The sequence below is a fragment of the Schistocerca americana genome, chromosome 4 (assembly GCF_021461395.2).
Source record: "Schistocerca americana isolate TAMUIC-IGC-003095 chromosome 4, iqSchAmer2.1, whole genome shotgun sequence".
NCBI lineage: Eukaryota > Metazoa > Arthropoda > Insecta > Orthoptera > Acrididae > Schistocerca > Schistocerca americana.
This window is the reverse complement of record NC_060122.1, coordinates 549272404-549290189: the sequence shown is the minus strand read 5'-3', so window position 1 is coordinate 549290189 and position 17786 is coordinate 549272404. Positions and strand designations below refer to the sequence as shown.

General features: G+C 36.8%; 1 protein-coding gene across 2 annotated transcripts in view; it reads right to left on the bottom strand.

Moving 5' to 3' along the window:
* Window positions 1-13609, bottom strand: part of LOC124612999 (piwi-like protein Siwi) — a 133634-nt gene extending 120025 nt beyond the window's left edge. The window contains exon 1 of one of the 2 annotated variants that reach the window (XM_047141551.1): window positions 13487-13609. Coding sequence is in view for 1 of the 2 variants with exons in the window: in XM_047141549.1 (XP_046997505.1) it covers window positions 13127-13137 (11 nt within the window). In the remaining variant the exon portion in view is untranslated. Of the gene's footprint in view, window positions 1-13126; window positions 13153-13486 lie in introns of those variants that run through there. The other variant, XM_047141549.1, reaches the window with a different exon arrangement.
* Window positions 13610-17786: the final 4177 nt, after the last annotated feature.

Genomic DNA, 17786 nt, shown 5'->3' with positions numbered 1-17786 from the left:
CAGCTAGTTCAAAGTCTACTCATATAAGGCAGTGGCTGCAAGATTTTCCGCGCATTATACAACAGATGGGAAAATTATTTTTTGCCAAGCATGCAACAAGGAGGTTAGTTGAAGTTTTTCTTAGACTTCTTATTTTCCAGTCACTTAGTATTCTTTTTTATCACTATCCTTTAGTAATACGAAATACTCTAAATACTCTTTATATACGATTCTAAACTGCATTTCCCTTTTCTCTCTTATTAGGTTTGAGTGTTAAGAAATCTCACTTAACTCAGCATGCAGATGGAATCGCACATAAAGCTAATGTTGAAGGAAAGTCAAAATTGAAGCAAACTCTTAACCAATAAATCTGGTGAATCCTCCGAAAAAAAAAAAAAATAAATAAAATAAAAAAATAAAAAAAGAACAAGTTCTGCAGTGATTTGTGTCCTGCACTTGTGGCAGCAAACATCCCCATTCGGAAACTAGAAAACCCTATTTTCAGAGGTTTTCTTGAGAGGTACTGCCATCAATCTATTCCTTCAGAGTCAACTTGACGTAAGATTTATGTGGATTCAGCTTACAATGCTGCATTGCACAGAATCCGAGAAGATGTTGGAGAATCTTGCATATGGATTTCTGTGGATGAAACTACTGACAGTCTTGGCTGTTACATTGCAAACCTGATTATTGGCAAGCTAGATCCAGATGCTCCATCCAGGGCTCATTTGATTTACTCAAAACAGCTTGCAAAAACTAACCAACAAACAACAGCACAGTTTGTGAACAATGGGCTTAAGGTGCTACACCCAAACAGAGTGGATGAGAATAAGGTGCTTCTGGCTGTCACTGATGCTGCTGCATATATGATAGCAGCGTTTCAACCATTAAAAGTATTCTACCCATTGATGCTGCACGTAACTTGTGTAGTGCATAGGATCAACCGCGTAGCAGAGCAAGTAAGGCTACAATTTCCTAAAGTAAATAAAGTAATCTCTATGGTAAAGAAAATTTTTGTTAAGGCACCATCAAGAATACAGGCATTCAAAGAACAGCTTCCAGATGTCCCATTGCCACCAGAGCCTGTTGTCACCTGCTGGGGCACGTGGCTGATAGCAGCAGAATACTATAGTACGCATCTCTCAGCTGTCCAGAAGGTGGTTGAAAATATACCGGAGGATGCTGCATCTGTAACTGCAGCAATGGGGTTACTCAAAAATTCTTCTTTAAAACGGGACTTATCTTACATTAGGGCCCACTACACATTTATGGCAAGAATAATTTCACAATTAGAAGGCTCAGGGAGACCTATCTACGACAATATTTCTTTGTTTGAAGAAGTCAAAATGAAAATTAATGAAGCGCCAGGTGAAGTAGGGGAAACAGTAGGGACAAAAATGCAAACGTTTTTTGCAGAAGAACACTGGCCTGAAGGAGTTGTGTGCAGCTGCCAACATTCTTAGTGGAAAATCCAGCACTCCTAACTGCAGCATTCTTGTCCAACATGTGCCGAAAATGAAGTATGCCCCTGTCACATTTGTTGATGCAGAACGTTCTTTTTCAGCGTATAAACTGATTCTGACTGACAAGCGCCACAGTTTTTCACTAGAAAACCTAGAAAAGATTTGGTTATTTATTGTGAAGCGGACTATGGTCAGAATATGTGAAACTACGAATGTATTAATTAAACCTTAGCCACATCTTTTTTCTACTTGCAGGAACTCAAAAATATTTGGAATTATGTTCAACATTAATGTTGTAGATTGCTGTGCTCTTTAACTGTGTAAATATTCATTCTTGTTTTAATGACTAATAAGATGTTCATACTGTCAACACAGTTTATTTTAATTTATTTTTATTTTCTCTGCATCATTTTTATTAGAGCCTATTTTAGGTTTTATGTAGCCTAAATGAACTACTGAAGGATCCTATTTTAGGTGCCTAAAACACACTTTTTTACGACCTAAAAATCTGTGGTCTAGTCATAACTAACCATCAGAACAGCTTAGAACACTACATTTCATTCTCTTACAACTTTTCGATAGTTTACAGATACAGGGCAAAGTTGACAATTTTCATAAAAATGCCAGAAATGGGTATTTTTCAACCCACCTTTACAGAAAAACTAATTTCTGTAAACTCTTTTTACCATTTTCATTAGACAGACCATGTTGCTAACCACCTAAAAAAACTGTATTTGGTTTGACAATGTGAGTATGTTGTTGTATTCAATCCAGAGACTTGTTTGATGCAGCTCACCATGCTACTCTATCCTGTGCAGTTCTTCACATCCAAGTAACTACTGCACTCTACATCCTTCTGAATCTGCTTAGTGTATTAATTTCTTGGTCTCCATCTACTATTTTTATTCTACATGCTTCCCTCCAATACTAACCTGGTGATCCCTTGACGCCTCAGAACATGTCCTACCAACCGATCCTGTCGTCTAGTGAAGTTGTGCCACTAATTCCTCTTCTCCCCAATTCTATTCAGTACCTCCTCATTAGTTACGTGATCTACCCATCTAATCTTTGCATTCTTCTGTAGCAACACATTTTGAAAGCTTCTACTCTCTTTTCTAAACTATTTATCGTTCATGTTTCACACCCATACATGGCTACACTCCATACAAATACTTTCAGAAACGACTTCCTGACAAATCTATACTCATGGTCAAAAAATTTCTCTTCTTCAGAAACACTTTCCTTGCCATTGCCAGTCTACATTTTATAGCCTCTACTTCGACCATCATCTAATCTAATTCCCTCAGCATCACCTGATTTAATTCAACTACATTCCATTATCCTCGTTTTGCTTTTGTTGATGTTCATCTAATATCCTCCTTTCAAGACACTGTCGATCCCGTTCAACTGCTCTTCCAGGTCCTTTGCTGTTCCTGACGTAATTGCAATGTCATCGGTGAACCTCAAAGTTTTTATTTCTTCTCCGTGGATTTTAATTCCTGCTCCAAATTTCCCTTTTTTTTCCTTTACTGCATGCTCAATATACAGATTGATTAACATCAGGGATAGGCTACAACCATGTCTCTCTCCCTTACCAACCACTGCTTCCCTTTCATGCCCCACAACTCATAACCACCATATGGTTTCTGTACAAATTGTAAAAAGCCTTTCGCTCCCTGTATTTCACCCCTGCCACCTCCAGAATTTGAAAGAGAGTATTCCAGTCACCATTGTCAAAAGTTTCTCTAAGTCTACAAATTCTATAAACGTAGGTCTGCCTTTCCTTATCTAGCTTCTAAGATAAGTCGTAGGGTCAGTATTGCCTCACGTGTTCCAACATTGCTACGGAATCCAAACTGATCTTTCCTCAAGGTCGGCTTCTACCAGTTTTTCCATTCGTCTGTAAAGAATTCTTGTCAGTATTTTGCAGCTGTGACTTATAAAACTGATAGTTTGGTAATTTTCACACCTGTCAACACCGGCTTTCTTTGGGATACGAGTATAAGGCCCAATGACGACAAGGAGTGCAAATACACCCACGATCCACTGGCACAAATTAAACCTAATATGTTTTAGAATTGTTTAGATGTGTCAGGGGAAAGTAAAATCGGGTCTCCTAATGAACATAAAGTGAGCTCAAATCAAAAAACTTGACAAGTACAAAAAAGGACATTTTTTGTTGTGTCTCATTAAATATTCCAGCCAGTTTTCCTGCTGTGGTAACTTCCGAATCAAGCTAGTTATAAATTTCAAAATTTAACTGCACTTTACCAAGGCACTGGAGATAACATGGTAGTAAAGTTGTTGCAGAAGAGCTGCAAAACAATTCTAGGAAGTGCCATCGAGTGTTACACCATTGTCGTATGTGTAAATTTTGATGAAGTTCGTAGCAGTGTGTGATAGTTTTTCAAAAAGAATTCACGTTAATGAGAATTTGAAAGTGGCTTCTTACTTTGCAATATTACTCACGTGCTACTTTAATTCCAGTGTAAAGTTTAGCATATGGTTTACGTTATGCTGAACTTAATACTGGAATTACAGTAGCATGTGTGTAATATTGCAAAGTAAGAAGCCACTTTCAAATTCTTCACATTCAAAATTAGCGTATGGTTTACGTGAGAATAGAAGCTTTTGAAATGTGGTGCTACAGAAGAATGCTGAAGATTAGATGCGTAGATCACATAACTAATGAGGAGATATTGAATAAAATTGGGGAGAAGAGGAGTTTGTGGCACAACTTGACTAGAAGAAGAGATCGGTTGGTAGGACATGTTATGAGGCATCAAGGGATCACAAATTTAGCACTGGAGGGTAAAAATCGTAGATGGAGACCAAGAGATGAATACACTAAGCAGATTCAGAAAGATGCAGGCTGCAGTAGGTACTGGGGGATGAAGAAGCTTGCACAGGATAGAGTAGCATGAAGAGCTGCATCAAACTAGTCTCAGGACTGAAGACCACAACAACAACATGGTTTATGTGAAACATGAGTGCACCAATTAAAAATGATACAAATTTATTGTTATGGTAAATAGCGGCTTAACCACTATTGATTTCTTTAAAAATGAGGAATCTCAATATCATAGGGGCCCTGCCCGCAGAAGTGTGCAACAGCAGCCTAGGGTGGGTTTCTTAACCACAGGGATTCCAAGCTTGTTAACACACAATCCGTATCACTTCAGGCGGGGGTGGGGGGTTACCTTCATAGTCTCTGATGTTATTGAATTTGGCACATGTTAAAATTCAGGAATAATTAAGAAACACACATTTTTTATTTTCTCAAAAAAAAAATTCCTGCCCCAGGATACAGGCCTCCAACGATGACACTGTGAACACCATTCTGAAGATGCAAATTTTGGAAATTTTTTTTTAAAATGCTGCATCTCTGCAATAGTTCTGAATATTTTGTTAGAGTCTTTATTTGAAAGATAATTGCTTCATGATTACAATGGTATCTTCCTTTTAGACATCTCTGCCAAAGTTCTTTATTGTCACCTTTTGAATTTTTTTATAATTTAGAGAAATTTTTTTTTTCGAAAATTCCAATACAGAAAATTTAGATTTTTTTCTGTTGATTAGTACCATGTAGTACTACAGTCTCTGTAAAGCAAAGCTTGCACTTTTAAGTTGGACAGGTTTTATTTTTAAAAAATCATTTTTTTTAAACTTTCAAGGATAATTTATGTCTTCACTGAAGTTGTTTCTTACTAATTTCTTTGTTACAGTGTTTATTTCCATTGTCTCTGCAGTTATTTCTTTTCACTTTCTTTGTTGCCAGATATTTCTTACACTTTCACTGTTGCCAGATATTTTTTACTTTGCTTGTCAGATTCTTTGTTGTGGTTGTTCATTGCACGTTTCTGTATTGTAATTGTTCAGTGCTAATTTGTTTACTGAAGAGGCTTCTAAGAAATTGAGACCATCCAGTGAGTTCTGTGTTTTCGTGAGGAATTTGCCTGTTGACACAGTTGCAGTGTGTTTTGTGAAAAGGACTGTTTGAAATGTCTTCTGACTGGGGCCACAGGAGAGTGAAGTGAGCCGACTATTTTCATATCCATAAAAGAGTGATATCTATTAAAAAAACAGACTTTGTTCACATTGGGAACAAGTGTTCTCATTAGAAGACTCTTGTTTCAAAGTGAAGATGTTTCCAGTGACAACTTTTTGTGTTCTAAATGTTTTGAGAGAATAACAGCAATGATAGTATCTGAACAAGGTGAAGCCTCCTGTGGTGGAGATAATACAGATTTTCCATCAATAGAGGAAGAATTAAATACCCTGAATCAGGTGCTAGTCCTGTTAAGGAACCGGCAGTGAAGTCCAGTCATGCATCAAGAAATCAGAGAATTCACTAAAGCTATGGATGAATATACTACAGCGAAATTGACCACACTCTTCAAAGTACAAATTCCATCTTCAGAAGATGGATGCTCCTTTTGCCAAATATCAATTCAGCTGTTGAGTATTGTACACCCTAAAGTGAAAAAGTGCAAGTTTTAACTGTTATTCCCCAGACACATTTTCAAAGAAAACAACTTTAAACCTCATTCCATCACTACAGAAGTACATGGTGGACATATCAAGAAATGTGAGGTCTGTAAAAGGAGTCTTGGGAAGACCAGATCCCAACTATGGTCATACTGAAGAAGCAGCTCAAGTTCAAATAGTGCAGTCATTCTATTTGGAAGATAAATGGGACTGTTCTAACCAGAAGGCCAACAAAAAAGACACCAAGTGTAACAGATGAAGGTCAAAAGTTGTGAAAGTGAAGAGGTATATGACTTGCAGTATTAAAGAAATTTCTGCAATTTATTAGAGCAACTATACAACTTCACATATTGGAAGATCAAAATTTTATGCACTAGGAGCGAAGTGGGTTCAACACCCACCTAGAGATGTCTATGTGAGTCCTGCATGAATTTTGAACTTTGTGTGGTAACTTTGAAGAACTTACTGGAGCACATGATGTATGACACCTTGGCTGGGTGTGTGAATTCATTAGTAGTCTGTGATGTAAAGCAAGAGACTTGTTTGTTTCAAGAATGTGGTGACTGCCCTGGAAATGGAGGGCTGTCTTTGCAGACAGTTGGCCTGGAAGATGTGGCAGATAACTCTGCAGAAATTACACATGTGACATGGGAGGAATATAAACTAATTAAGAAAACTGTTGCCTTTGACAGTTTCATCAATGAACTTGGTAAATGGTCAGTGAAAGCAGTAACACCCCAGCATCTGCAAAAATTGCAACAACACCACATTGCAGAAGTGAAAGGGTGTTTAGTGCTTCACTGTAATTTTGCTGAGAACTCCTACGTAATTCTCCCACAAGAAGTACAAGGGTATCATTGGAGTAACGACCAGGTTTCAATTTTTACAAGAGTAACACATTTTCAAAACAAGACCACAAGTGTTGCAGTTATAAGTGATGACATAGGACACGACTCAGCCCATGCTTTGCTAGCAATCGCAAAATTTTTCAACTGCAAACAGGGGTAGTGAAGATCATTATTTCTGACGGTGCTCCATGTCATTTTTAAAAATTGTACCAGCTGTTCAAACTGAGTATGTCGCTTGTGCCGACTGACTGAATATACAGTGCTACTGGTCACAGGAAGGGGCCTTGTGATGGTACTGGAGGCCTGGTGAAGCACCAAGCTACAAAACAATCTTTCCAGATCAAATACAGCTGCGATTCAAAATGCCGAGGATTTTCATGAGAGAGTTACTGAAATCTTACACTTCCACAGCCCTCATTCTTTTGTCTAAAGAGGAAGTCTAAGAATTCCATGAGCAGAAAAATGAAGAATGGTCCAAACAAACCACTACTGTTAAAGGAAGTCAGAAGACACATTTTTGGACTCAAAAGTGATGGGCGAACTCATATTGCACACACTGTAAAGAGCAAAAAAGAAGAAATTCCGTTCATTCGGCCAACACCTCAGAAACAGCTGGATAATATTCAGATTCATAACCTGAAAAAAGGGGGATGTTTGTGGCAGGTGTGTGTGACTGATGGTGGATTGCAGAGATTATAGACACCAGTTACGAGTTAAATGAAATTGTAGTGAACTTATGCTAAGACATGGACCAGCTGCTGGATATAGGTTTCCAGCTATAGGACAGCAACAACCCAATCAGTGCTCACTTCCTGTTCACAATGTTTTGAAGATTGTAACTGCTCCAGTTCCTATTGGTTCAACAGGAAGGCATCACTACATCAAAGGAACATACTGAAGCAGTGGAACACATGTTTAGTTCATTGACTGGCGAACTTCAGTACAAAACGGAGAGCACAGAAGTTGTACAAATTGAAATCTAAGTCTTTGGTCCTTTCACATACATTTTGGAACCATTTAAAATGCTTGAAAAATGAGTTTCTTACTTATCTTTTAAAACTAAAATTATGTTAAATAAGGCTAGGTTTTGATTTTTATGTGCCTGTTAGATGATAATGTGGCAATGAAACAGGTTTTATGTATGGCAAAAATTTCAATTGTTTATAAAACCTGTTCAATCTTATAGTAGTAGCTATCCTTTCCAGGGAATGTAGAACTACAGGGTACTAATCAACTGAAAAAAATTCAAAATTTTATGGATTGGCATTTTAAAAAAAAATGCTTTTCCATAAATTACAAAAAAATTCAGAAAGCTATAGTAAAGGAACTTTTCTGTAAAAGTCCAAATGGAGGATTTCTTTGTAACCATAAAGCAATTATCTTTCAAATAAAAAAAATAAAATAAAATAAAAAAAATAAAAAAACAAAATATCTAGAACTGTTCCAGAGATACAGCATTTTAAAATTGTTTCCAAATCTCACATCTTCAAAATGGTATGAGCAGTGTTATCTTTGGAGGGCTGTATCTTGGAGCAGAAATTTTTTTGGAGAAAACAAAATACATGTTCCTTACTTACTCCTTCATTTTAACATACGCTACATTCAATAATATCCGGGGCTATAGAAGTAACATTGTTTCCTAGCCTGCATGAATTGATATGGACTATGCCTTAAGGGTTTGTTTCCATGGGGTCTCAAACCTGGTGACATTTATTTACGGGTCCCATGTCAAACCTAGAAGAGTTTTCTTTTAGGATCTGAAGCTTACATTTACTCCAAGCTACTTGAAATTTTTAATGCTTTCAATAATTTGCTATTGAATATCACACAGAAAATTATACCGACAGCCATACAGTGTTACCAGTGAAGCTAGAGTAACTGCAACAACGAGCTGTTCTAGAACCCAACACTCATTACTCTTTGATGGGCAGCAATCTGAATTTGTTCAGTTACGATAGTTCGTAAAGCACATTAAACCATCCTGCTAAAGTCTGATGTTAATATACAAGGTGTTTATAAATGAATGTCAGGGTTTACTGGATAGGCCGCAAGGGGCCCAATGACAGAGCTAGCTTTGCACGGTGTCCACATTCACCCTACCTAACACCATGCGATTTTTTTCCTTTGGGGCTTCATCAAGGATCATGCATACGTGCCTCTGCTACCAGCAGACCTCCCTGAATTAAGAAACCAGATTGAAGCAGCTGTTGCTACAATCACTGAAGACACACTTATCAATGTTTGGGAAGAATTCGGCTATAGACTTGATGTGTGCCATGTGACAAATGGTGCTCACATTGAACATTTATAAGTTTCTTGGTAAAGCTGAGTTGCTCTTTCATTTGACATTTCATTTATAACTGCAAGTTTAATATAATAAATATAATAAAGTGTTAAAAACCCTGATACTCATTTATAAACACCCTGTACTTCCTTTACCACTATCACTACTTTTGGCCAGAATTGATGCTGCATCATTTTAACTCTTAATCTGAATTACTGTTTCATTTGTTTACAAAAATGGTTTTCTCCAGTTCCTGATAGACTATGCCCATGTTTAAATCTCTCCCCTTGTGGCACTTCATTTCCTTCAATACCCTCTTTGCAGATGAAAGCCACTCTACCACCATTAATGCTTTCAGTACTGAACATCACTTTATCCCATCGCTTGACTTCTAGCAAAAAATTTCATTCTGTCGTCATTCCAGATTCTCTTATTACGGCATAAATCAACAAAATTTTTGATAAGTTTGGTGTTGGACACTGGAGTCATCACTGGAATAATTCAGGTGGAAAATCTGTATGAGCTGCTTTATATATTTCATCAGCGTAATTGTGCCATGTCACCAACAGTGAAAAAAATTCAGATTCTATCTTCTGATTCTGAAGAAAATAGATGACATATATAAGGAATGATGCTTGACTATTTAACCTGTGGAAACCTCACTCACCATCCTGAAAGATAAATGAATAATTTTCTATGAAATCCATTGGGATAAAAATTCATCCTTCTTTCAATCAAATTTAAAGACTGAGACACTAACACTGATGTTTAACAATGTAATGATGGACTGAACTACAAATTTTTGTTCCAACTTCTTCAATGAAGAAATAGGCCTACTACTTTCTTTACGGTGTTTCAGGTTTTATACGTCAGGGTCATTTCATACCAAGTGATCCCAGAAAAAAATAATAGACAGCTCGACCATCTCAGAAAATTCTGATATTTGATTCCCTAATGTCTAGTGGGCTCAAAAACATTTTAAAAAAAATTTTATTGGTCAAGTCCAACAAACATTGGGGAATTCACCCAATGAATATCGATTTTTTCTGGGATGGTCAAACAACCAGTGCTGACCACTTGGTACAGATTGACCCTTCCAGCTGACTTCCTACTCATTACACCTTCTGTCTTTACTTTTCCCTTAACATTATTAAATAATTTCAAAACACAATAAAATGTGTTAGATTTACTTTCAGTACCAGTGTAACACAGTCATGTTTTCGCTGTGTCTTTATCTTATGTTTTCAGTGCCTTATATGCTCGCAATTCAAAACAAAATGACTTTCTTAGGTGGTTTAAAGCAAGGCGTTAATAGTGAAAATCACTGAAAAGCATTTGCAGCAAATATGTTTTTGTAAAAGTCTGCGAAGAATGTCCGACATTTCTACAAAAATGTCAACATTGCCCTCAGCTTGTATACTCTTGGAAAGCAGTTTATATTCCAGGGCCTTGTGACGGAATCGCACACCTCCACACCTCCTTCCAGAACATTGAAATCCTAACCACCCCTCCCCCCCCCCCTCTCTCTCTCTCTCTCTCTCTCTCTCTCTCTCTCTCTCTCTCTCTCTCTCTCTCTCTCTCTCTCTCTTTTTTTTAAAAAAAAGCTGCTAAGCTGCTATTTTCTCGGCCAGTTTCAGATCATCCATGTGAAAACTGATCACAAAATATCTCATCAGAACATGTAAGAAGTTTTACAGGGTGGCACTGTTTCAACCCTTTCAAAAAAATATTGCCTGAGATTACGTCTCGAAGCTGCCTAAAATTTAAGGGTGCACTGCTGAAAACTGTGTTTAGGAGTTTAACAACTGGCTATATCCCTGCAAATATTAAGTAGATCAAAGTAAAACTTTACCAATGTTCCGACACAACTTGGCATGGAATGGCTTACATCCTAATTTTAGGTCCCAACATGTAGAATTCCATTTTCATTGAAAGTTTCCTTCATTCTTTTGGCACAGAACCCATTGCATCTTTAGCCATCATCCTGGGAGTGTATCAGTGTGTCTTCCTTTTGTTGGTTGACTTCAATAAGTCCTCAACAGACAAGAAGCCCTTGTTTGAAATTACACAATCACGAAAGAGTTACAAGTCTGGAAAGTAGGAGATAAAGTACTGGCAGAAGTAAAGCTGTGAGAACAGTCATGAGTCATGTTCAGGTAGCTCAGTTGGTGGAACACAAGTACCCAAAAGGCACAAGCCCTGGGTGCAAGCCTCAGTCCAGAACACAGTCATCCCTCCAGGAAGTTTCAATCACATGTGTTCACATACTAGTATATTTCGAAAAATGTCTTAGGCCTATACAGGAAGATGCAACTGACACAAATGGCTTGAAAAATCTTCAGAAATGCGCAGCACAGGCAAAACTTAGTATCCACTCTAATTTCTAAAGGCATCCACAAGCTCGACAAGCCTGTATGAATCCCATTCGTCTTCACACAAGCCAAGCTTGCTTGTACATGCATTAATATGCGATTCAAATATGTGGTGCTCTGAGGATGACAATATGCTTGTTTCTGTTGTGATGCAGGGAAGGAACAATAAATAAGCATTGTGCATGGTGGACAGACTGGTAGATGACAGGAAAAACATCAAACTAAACTGAACTGAAGATATATCTACATGACTGGCATAGTTATTGGTATTTCCAAATTAATGGACGAAATTTGGACCTATCATTCTTTAACACTCCTGTTTAATAAGCAGTATATCATCATCATCATCATCATCATCATCATCATCATCGGCAAAAGTGTGCCACCACACCAACGACTGAAAATTATACCGCAATTTCTCCCAAGCTCATCCGGCTATGAAACCTCATATACGTATCTGCAATCTCTCCCTATCCCAGATTAGTGAATACCTTTGATATTTTGGCTCCTTTAGTTGGTTGTGGTAAATTTAATAGAAGGGTGATAGAGATAATTGCTTTGTATCTTAAAAAAAGGTATATGCATCTCTTTGGCTTAGTGTAACACACATTCCATTTAATGTTCCTGCAGTAAGGCTAGCTTTCAGACATTTTGAATAAACTTTTCCTGCACTGTGCAGTTAATTTGTTTCACACAGTATGACACGGGGCTTGTATGTGTATGAATTTATCAGTGCACAAACTGAAATAGTCTTCATGCCCATGTAAAATTTTCCCACGGACATTCAAGCAAGAGCTCAAATTATGTTAAACATCTGGTCCCCCCACACAAAGTATAGTTATGTTCCACTGTATCTCCTGATGATTGTAGACACCAACAACAGAAGTTTTTGGTGGCAAACTCAAAAGCAAGTCAAGCTTTTCCATCTGCCCCTACACAGAAACAAAACAAATTGGAGACACTTTAAGTAACAGGCATATTTCTACTGACGACAGGAGTCTGACTCATAAAATGCAATGAACATAAAAAATAAATAAAATATAAAAAACAGTCACACAGTTACTCGAAATTATGAAAACAATGATTACAGACAGAGTACATGCAATATTTCACACTAAATGGACTTCAGTACTCTGTGCCTTCAGAGTTCAGATTTCATATCCTGGTATTAAATGGTTAGCACAGGCACCCTCATGTTACACTCACCAAAAATAAAAGTATCTGGTACGTATGTATGATGTATGTGTGTACCTGTTGAGTACACAAACACCACCACCACCACCACACAGACCTGCATCTCTTTGGTAAATATAACAGGAGAAAACACACGAACAGCAATTTTTTTAAAATAATTGCTGTTATGGGCCATATAAGGAACTATTCTGCATCTGCAAGTAGCCTATTAACCTATCCTGTGCCCTGCAATGTTCGAAGTTCTGCAATGTTTGAAGTTAACAGTCGTTTACGAAGAATCCAATGGAAAAGGCCATTGCAAATTTTTATCTCACCTATTACAGAGCAACAGTTTTTTTTAGTTTTATTTATTAGATACACTAAGTAATGAAACTGTTCTTGCAAAGGTAAAAAAAATAGTTGATGGTTCTCGGCTTTCTAGCTCCATGCAAGTACGATCATTTGTATGCTACGCCCTAAATGTAATGTAAATAAAAATATTCAAATCTTGCTGCAAACCTTGCGTCCATCAACAGCACGCCAAATACACCCGGCGTTCACATCAAGAGTTCCTATACACATATAAGTACACAACGAACAGACAACAGTCTTCCTTACATGTAAATTCCGCATCGAATTTCTGACAGCACTTACAATCACTTCCGATCATCAACATACACGCTTACGCAGTTACCTCCACCTGTTTCCCTTACAACTCACTAGAATACAATGGCGCACGATGTGTATCTATATATATGTATGTATTGTAGTTTATTGGAGTGGAGAAACTAAATCGGTGACAGACGATAAAAGCAACAATAATGACAAGACAACGTTTGATACAAAAAAAAAAGTACACACATTTCAACAAATACATACCTCAACCACTTCCACCCTTCAACCTCAAGGTAAAATACAACTCTACTCTGTAATCCCGCGCGGTAACACTGACTAAAGATGGCCACAGTAAACCGTACTACTTCATTCTTTTCACGCTTTAAAATCAGAGACATGAAAAGCCTACAAAGTAGAATAATAAATAATAGAAAATAATTTCACTGATTTTAGTAACAAAGCTGTAATCATTTTACGTAGCGGAAATTTTAGACACACCGTTTACATATATAAACCGACTAAATGAGTTTCTTTTCGCGAATCGACAAAAAATCGATTGTTAAAAATAACCGTAACCGATGTAACTCTCAACTATACAAAAATCTTCCGTAAGTCCATTCCACTACGTTACTTCACTAGCAATTCTCCCATAGAATAAAATTCAGGAACGCAGACCTCAATGTACAATTAACTTGAATTAGTATTCTGCTATTAAAGAAATACACGTACAACAGATATACAGTAGTTCAACCCGCAGTATTTATTTTCTTATTTTTTTCCATTTACAGTTGTCTGGCTCTTTGAATAATCTCACTTTTTCCTTCTGAAAACCAAAATTGGTCATCATAAGTTACTTCAGCCATAATTTATCCAAAAGGATGGAAGGCACAAAGAGATATACCGATACAAGAAATTTATGCAGGACTCAGAAAAAATGAAACAATATAAGAAAGAAATACGAAACTCATAAAATAACAGCATGGCAATTTCAACATAAAGCAGTCCAAATCGCAATAATTTCTAAATTTTTAATTTCAGGGACGAGTTTAGGACTATAACACCAACTTCAGACCCGAGGTTCTAGACGACGTGAAGAGTTGGTTCGTGCAGATGCTGAATAGTACCTATTGCTACATGTCACAACTCCTTACGCCCTATAGACCGAAACTGATTACCGGAACGAAAAATAAAGAAGTTGCAATTTGGACTGTATTTTATTACATTGCAAGTACAATGGTAGTCCCACAACGATCTCAAAAATGGAGAACAATGCATTTTGGAATACAGCAACAAAGCCGAAACAGATAAACACAGAAGTCAGATGTAAATATGCCTTAATGATAACCTGAATGAGCTGGTCAACCATGTGTCCTATTACTTTAGTAGTATAGAAATCAAACTTCAAGAAAAGTTCCCTGAAAAAACTACACAGCTCCAAATAAAAATGTGCAATACAAAAGTTGCTAGTTGCTGCTATGCAACACTGAAGAGGAAACCAGGGGGATCATCCATTAGCAGCATAAAAGAACCCCTGATAGTTACAATAAATACGCTGTTTACATCCAATTACGAGATGGCGCAGAGTAAAACTGTAACGTATTCAAAGCTCACGAAAACTGATATAGATACGCGACTATTATGCGCGAAATGCGTAAAAAATGGTGGTGATAAAGACAATCTGTGCTACTCATGTGCTGTAAAATTAAATAACTGTAAAGGTATGTTTACACGAACAAAAACGAAGAAATGTGTTTTGGTGCCACATGGCGATCACAAACTCGTAACGGACTCAGTATCGAAAGACGAAATAATTAAAGTGTTGCAAGAGGATAGAAACGTTCTGTTAGCGAGAATCAGCGAGTTAGAACAAGAAATAAGCAAATTTGTAAGCAGTGAAAAATGGTGTACAGTAAAAAGTGCGTCGGCCACTCACAATTTCAAATCGCAACTACAGATGCACTCTTGTTGTAATGTATATGCAACGTCAACGGTATCCAGAAAAAGTGCGTCTAACAAGTAAGTGCACTTTCAGACAAAGAAACTGTTCTGATGTCAGCTGGTAAAAAGCCAGTGCAATGTGTACGTGCAACTGAAGACAGTGTTTACATGCCAATCAGCTAAAACGAAACTGTAATGAACGATACCAATAGTGTTCCAGAAGATAAAGCACTTGAACATATGAAACAAAGTTACGAGTTAAGGAATGCAGTACGGAATCCGAAAGTTTTAATGGTGAGTGACAGACAAGGCAGGTACTGCAGAAAGATTCTGGAGACAAAACTAGACACAAAATATGACATTCAAAGTTTTATTAAACCAAATGCTCCTCTACGTGAAGTTTTTAATCGAATTGACTAGTTAGCAGAAGACTTGAATGCGAGTGAAACTATTATATTAATGGCTGGGTCGAACGATACTGAAGAGTCCTACAACAACATTATGGAAAGTATTGATAACGTTTTACCAAGTGTTCTCCAACTCAGTAACAAGACAAATATCATTTTGCATCCAGTTCCCAAGATATTCGACAAAGGATATATAAACAAATAAATCAATGTGGTTAATCATCATTTAGTGCAAAAAGTGAACTGTTCAAAATCTTGCAACAATGGTGGAATATCCATAAACTTTGAAATGGAAAGACTGTCTCATGATAAATTCACACGTCATGGATTCCACTTGAACAGACAGAGGAAGGAGCAAGACTGTCTTCGTTAATTAAAATTAACAATCGTAGAAACGAGATGCATTTATCTCTGAATCGACCAGTCTACCTGAAGACATCAGTGTTTCACCAAAACAAATACAATGTGAAAACCAGTGAAAACAGTGAAAACCTGCCTAAAATCAAACAAATTCTATTTGACAAGTGGATTACCATTAGAAGCACCACAGCAAACCAGCTAGCAAGAAGACACCACCCACACCTCAAAACAAGGAGGATTTTTTACAGCTAACAATAGTAGATGTAAAAAATACATAAGTGGTCAAGCAAGACACAATATAGTCACTGCTTCATACTTCAAATTGTTCCATCAGAATGTTCAGTCTCTTCTCAATAAACTGAAAGAAATACAAATCCTGTTAAATGATATGAGTGATATTTCTCTTTAATATATTTTACTGAGCACTGGCTAAATAAAGGCATGATAGAAGTAACACACCTACCTCAGTTTAAACTAGCTGCCACATTTTCTAGAGAAGTGCTCAGGCATGGTAATTGGTGCATATATGTTCAAGAAGATACAGACTTCACTAACATAACCAAATTTGACAGCTTATCTAAAGAAAGAGACATAGAACCCAATAGAAGAACTGCCAACTAGAAATTCTGTAATCATCTGTGTGTATAGGTCAACAGATGATAATAAAAAAGTTTTTTATAGTAATATGGAAGAGCTGTTAGAGGATTTCAACACCCACAAAAAAAATATTATCATATGTGAAGACTTCAATGTTGATTTCTCCAAACCCAGTAAATTTAAAGATGAAATCAAAGACTTACTGAAGTCCTTTAACCTGAAACCAACTATAACTAACCCAACTCATACAACCACTACTTCTGCAACAACCGTAGATCAGGTGTTTGCAAATACAGATAAATATATCTGCAACACACAGACTGCAAACACTGGTTTTAGTGATCATGATGCCCAAATACTAACAATCGCTATTCCAGGAAACACAAAAGCCCAGAAAACTAGAGCTATTGTCAGGAAGTTAAATTATGAAAACATAGATTACGTTTGTTCTTTCTTGAGAAGAGAAATCTGCACTGATGTTTACAGTTCAAACAACACAGATGACAAGTTTGATAAATTTATGGCCATATACAAACGTTTTTTTGAAATAGCTTTTCCTAAAGAAACGTCTCTTATAAATTCAGTACACAAACCAAATAAATGGAGCACAACAGGAATAAAAAATATCATGCCAGAAAAAAAAACTTATATGAATACTCAAAGCAAATCACAAATCCTATATTTATCAACTACTTTAAACAATATAAACAAATACTTAGACAAGTTATAACAATAGCAAAGAAACTGGAAAATGACAAACAAATAAAAAATTCCAGGAATAAGACTAAAGCAACCTGGAGTATCATAAAAAGAGAAACAGGTACTACATCATTAGCCCACAAAAAACAGAACTTCATGGAAACAACAATAAAATAATCAACCCCACAGTATTGGCCAATAATTTTAACAATTACTTTTCTAACGTAGCACACCACCTGATTAACAAACATTACAACTCACAACCTGACAGCAATACACTCCAGTCACAAACAAAAATTCTTACAAGAACGTTATTCATGTCTCCTACACCGCCTGAGGAATTATCTGTCATTATAAAAAGGTTACCCAATAAGTATTCAGTAGGTACTGATGAAATACCAGATATTATCATCAAAGCAAGTGTAACATCTATCGTAGATCCATAAACGGATGTTTGGATGTTTTCAATTCATCATTCGTGAGTGGCATATTCCCAAAAAATCTGAAAATAGTGAAAGTGGCACCTCTGTACAAGAAATGGGACAAACATGAAGCTGCAAACT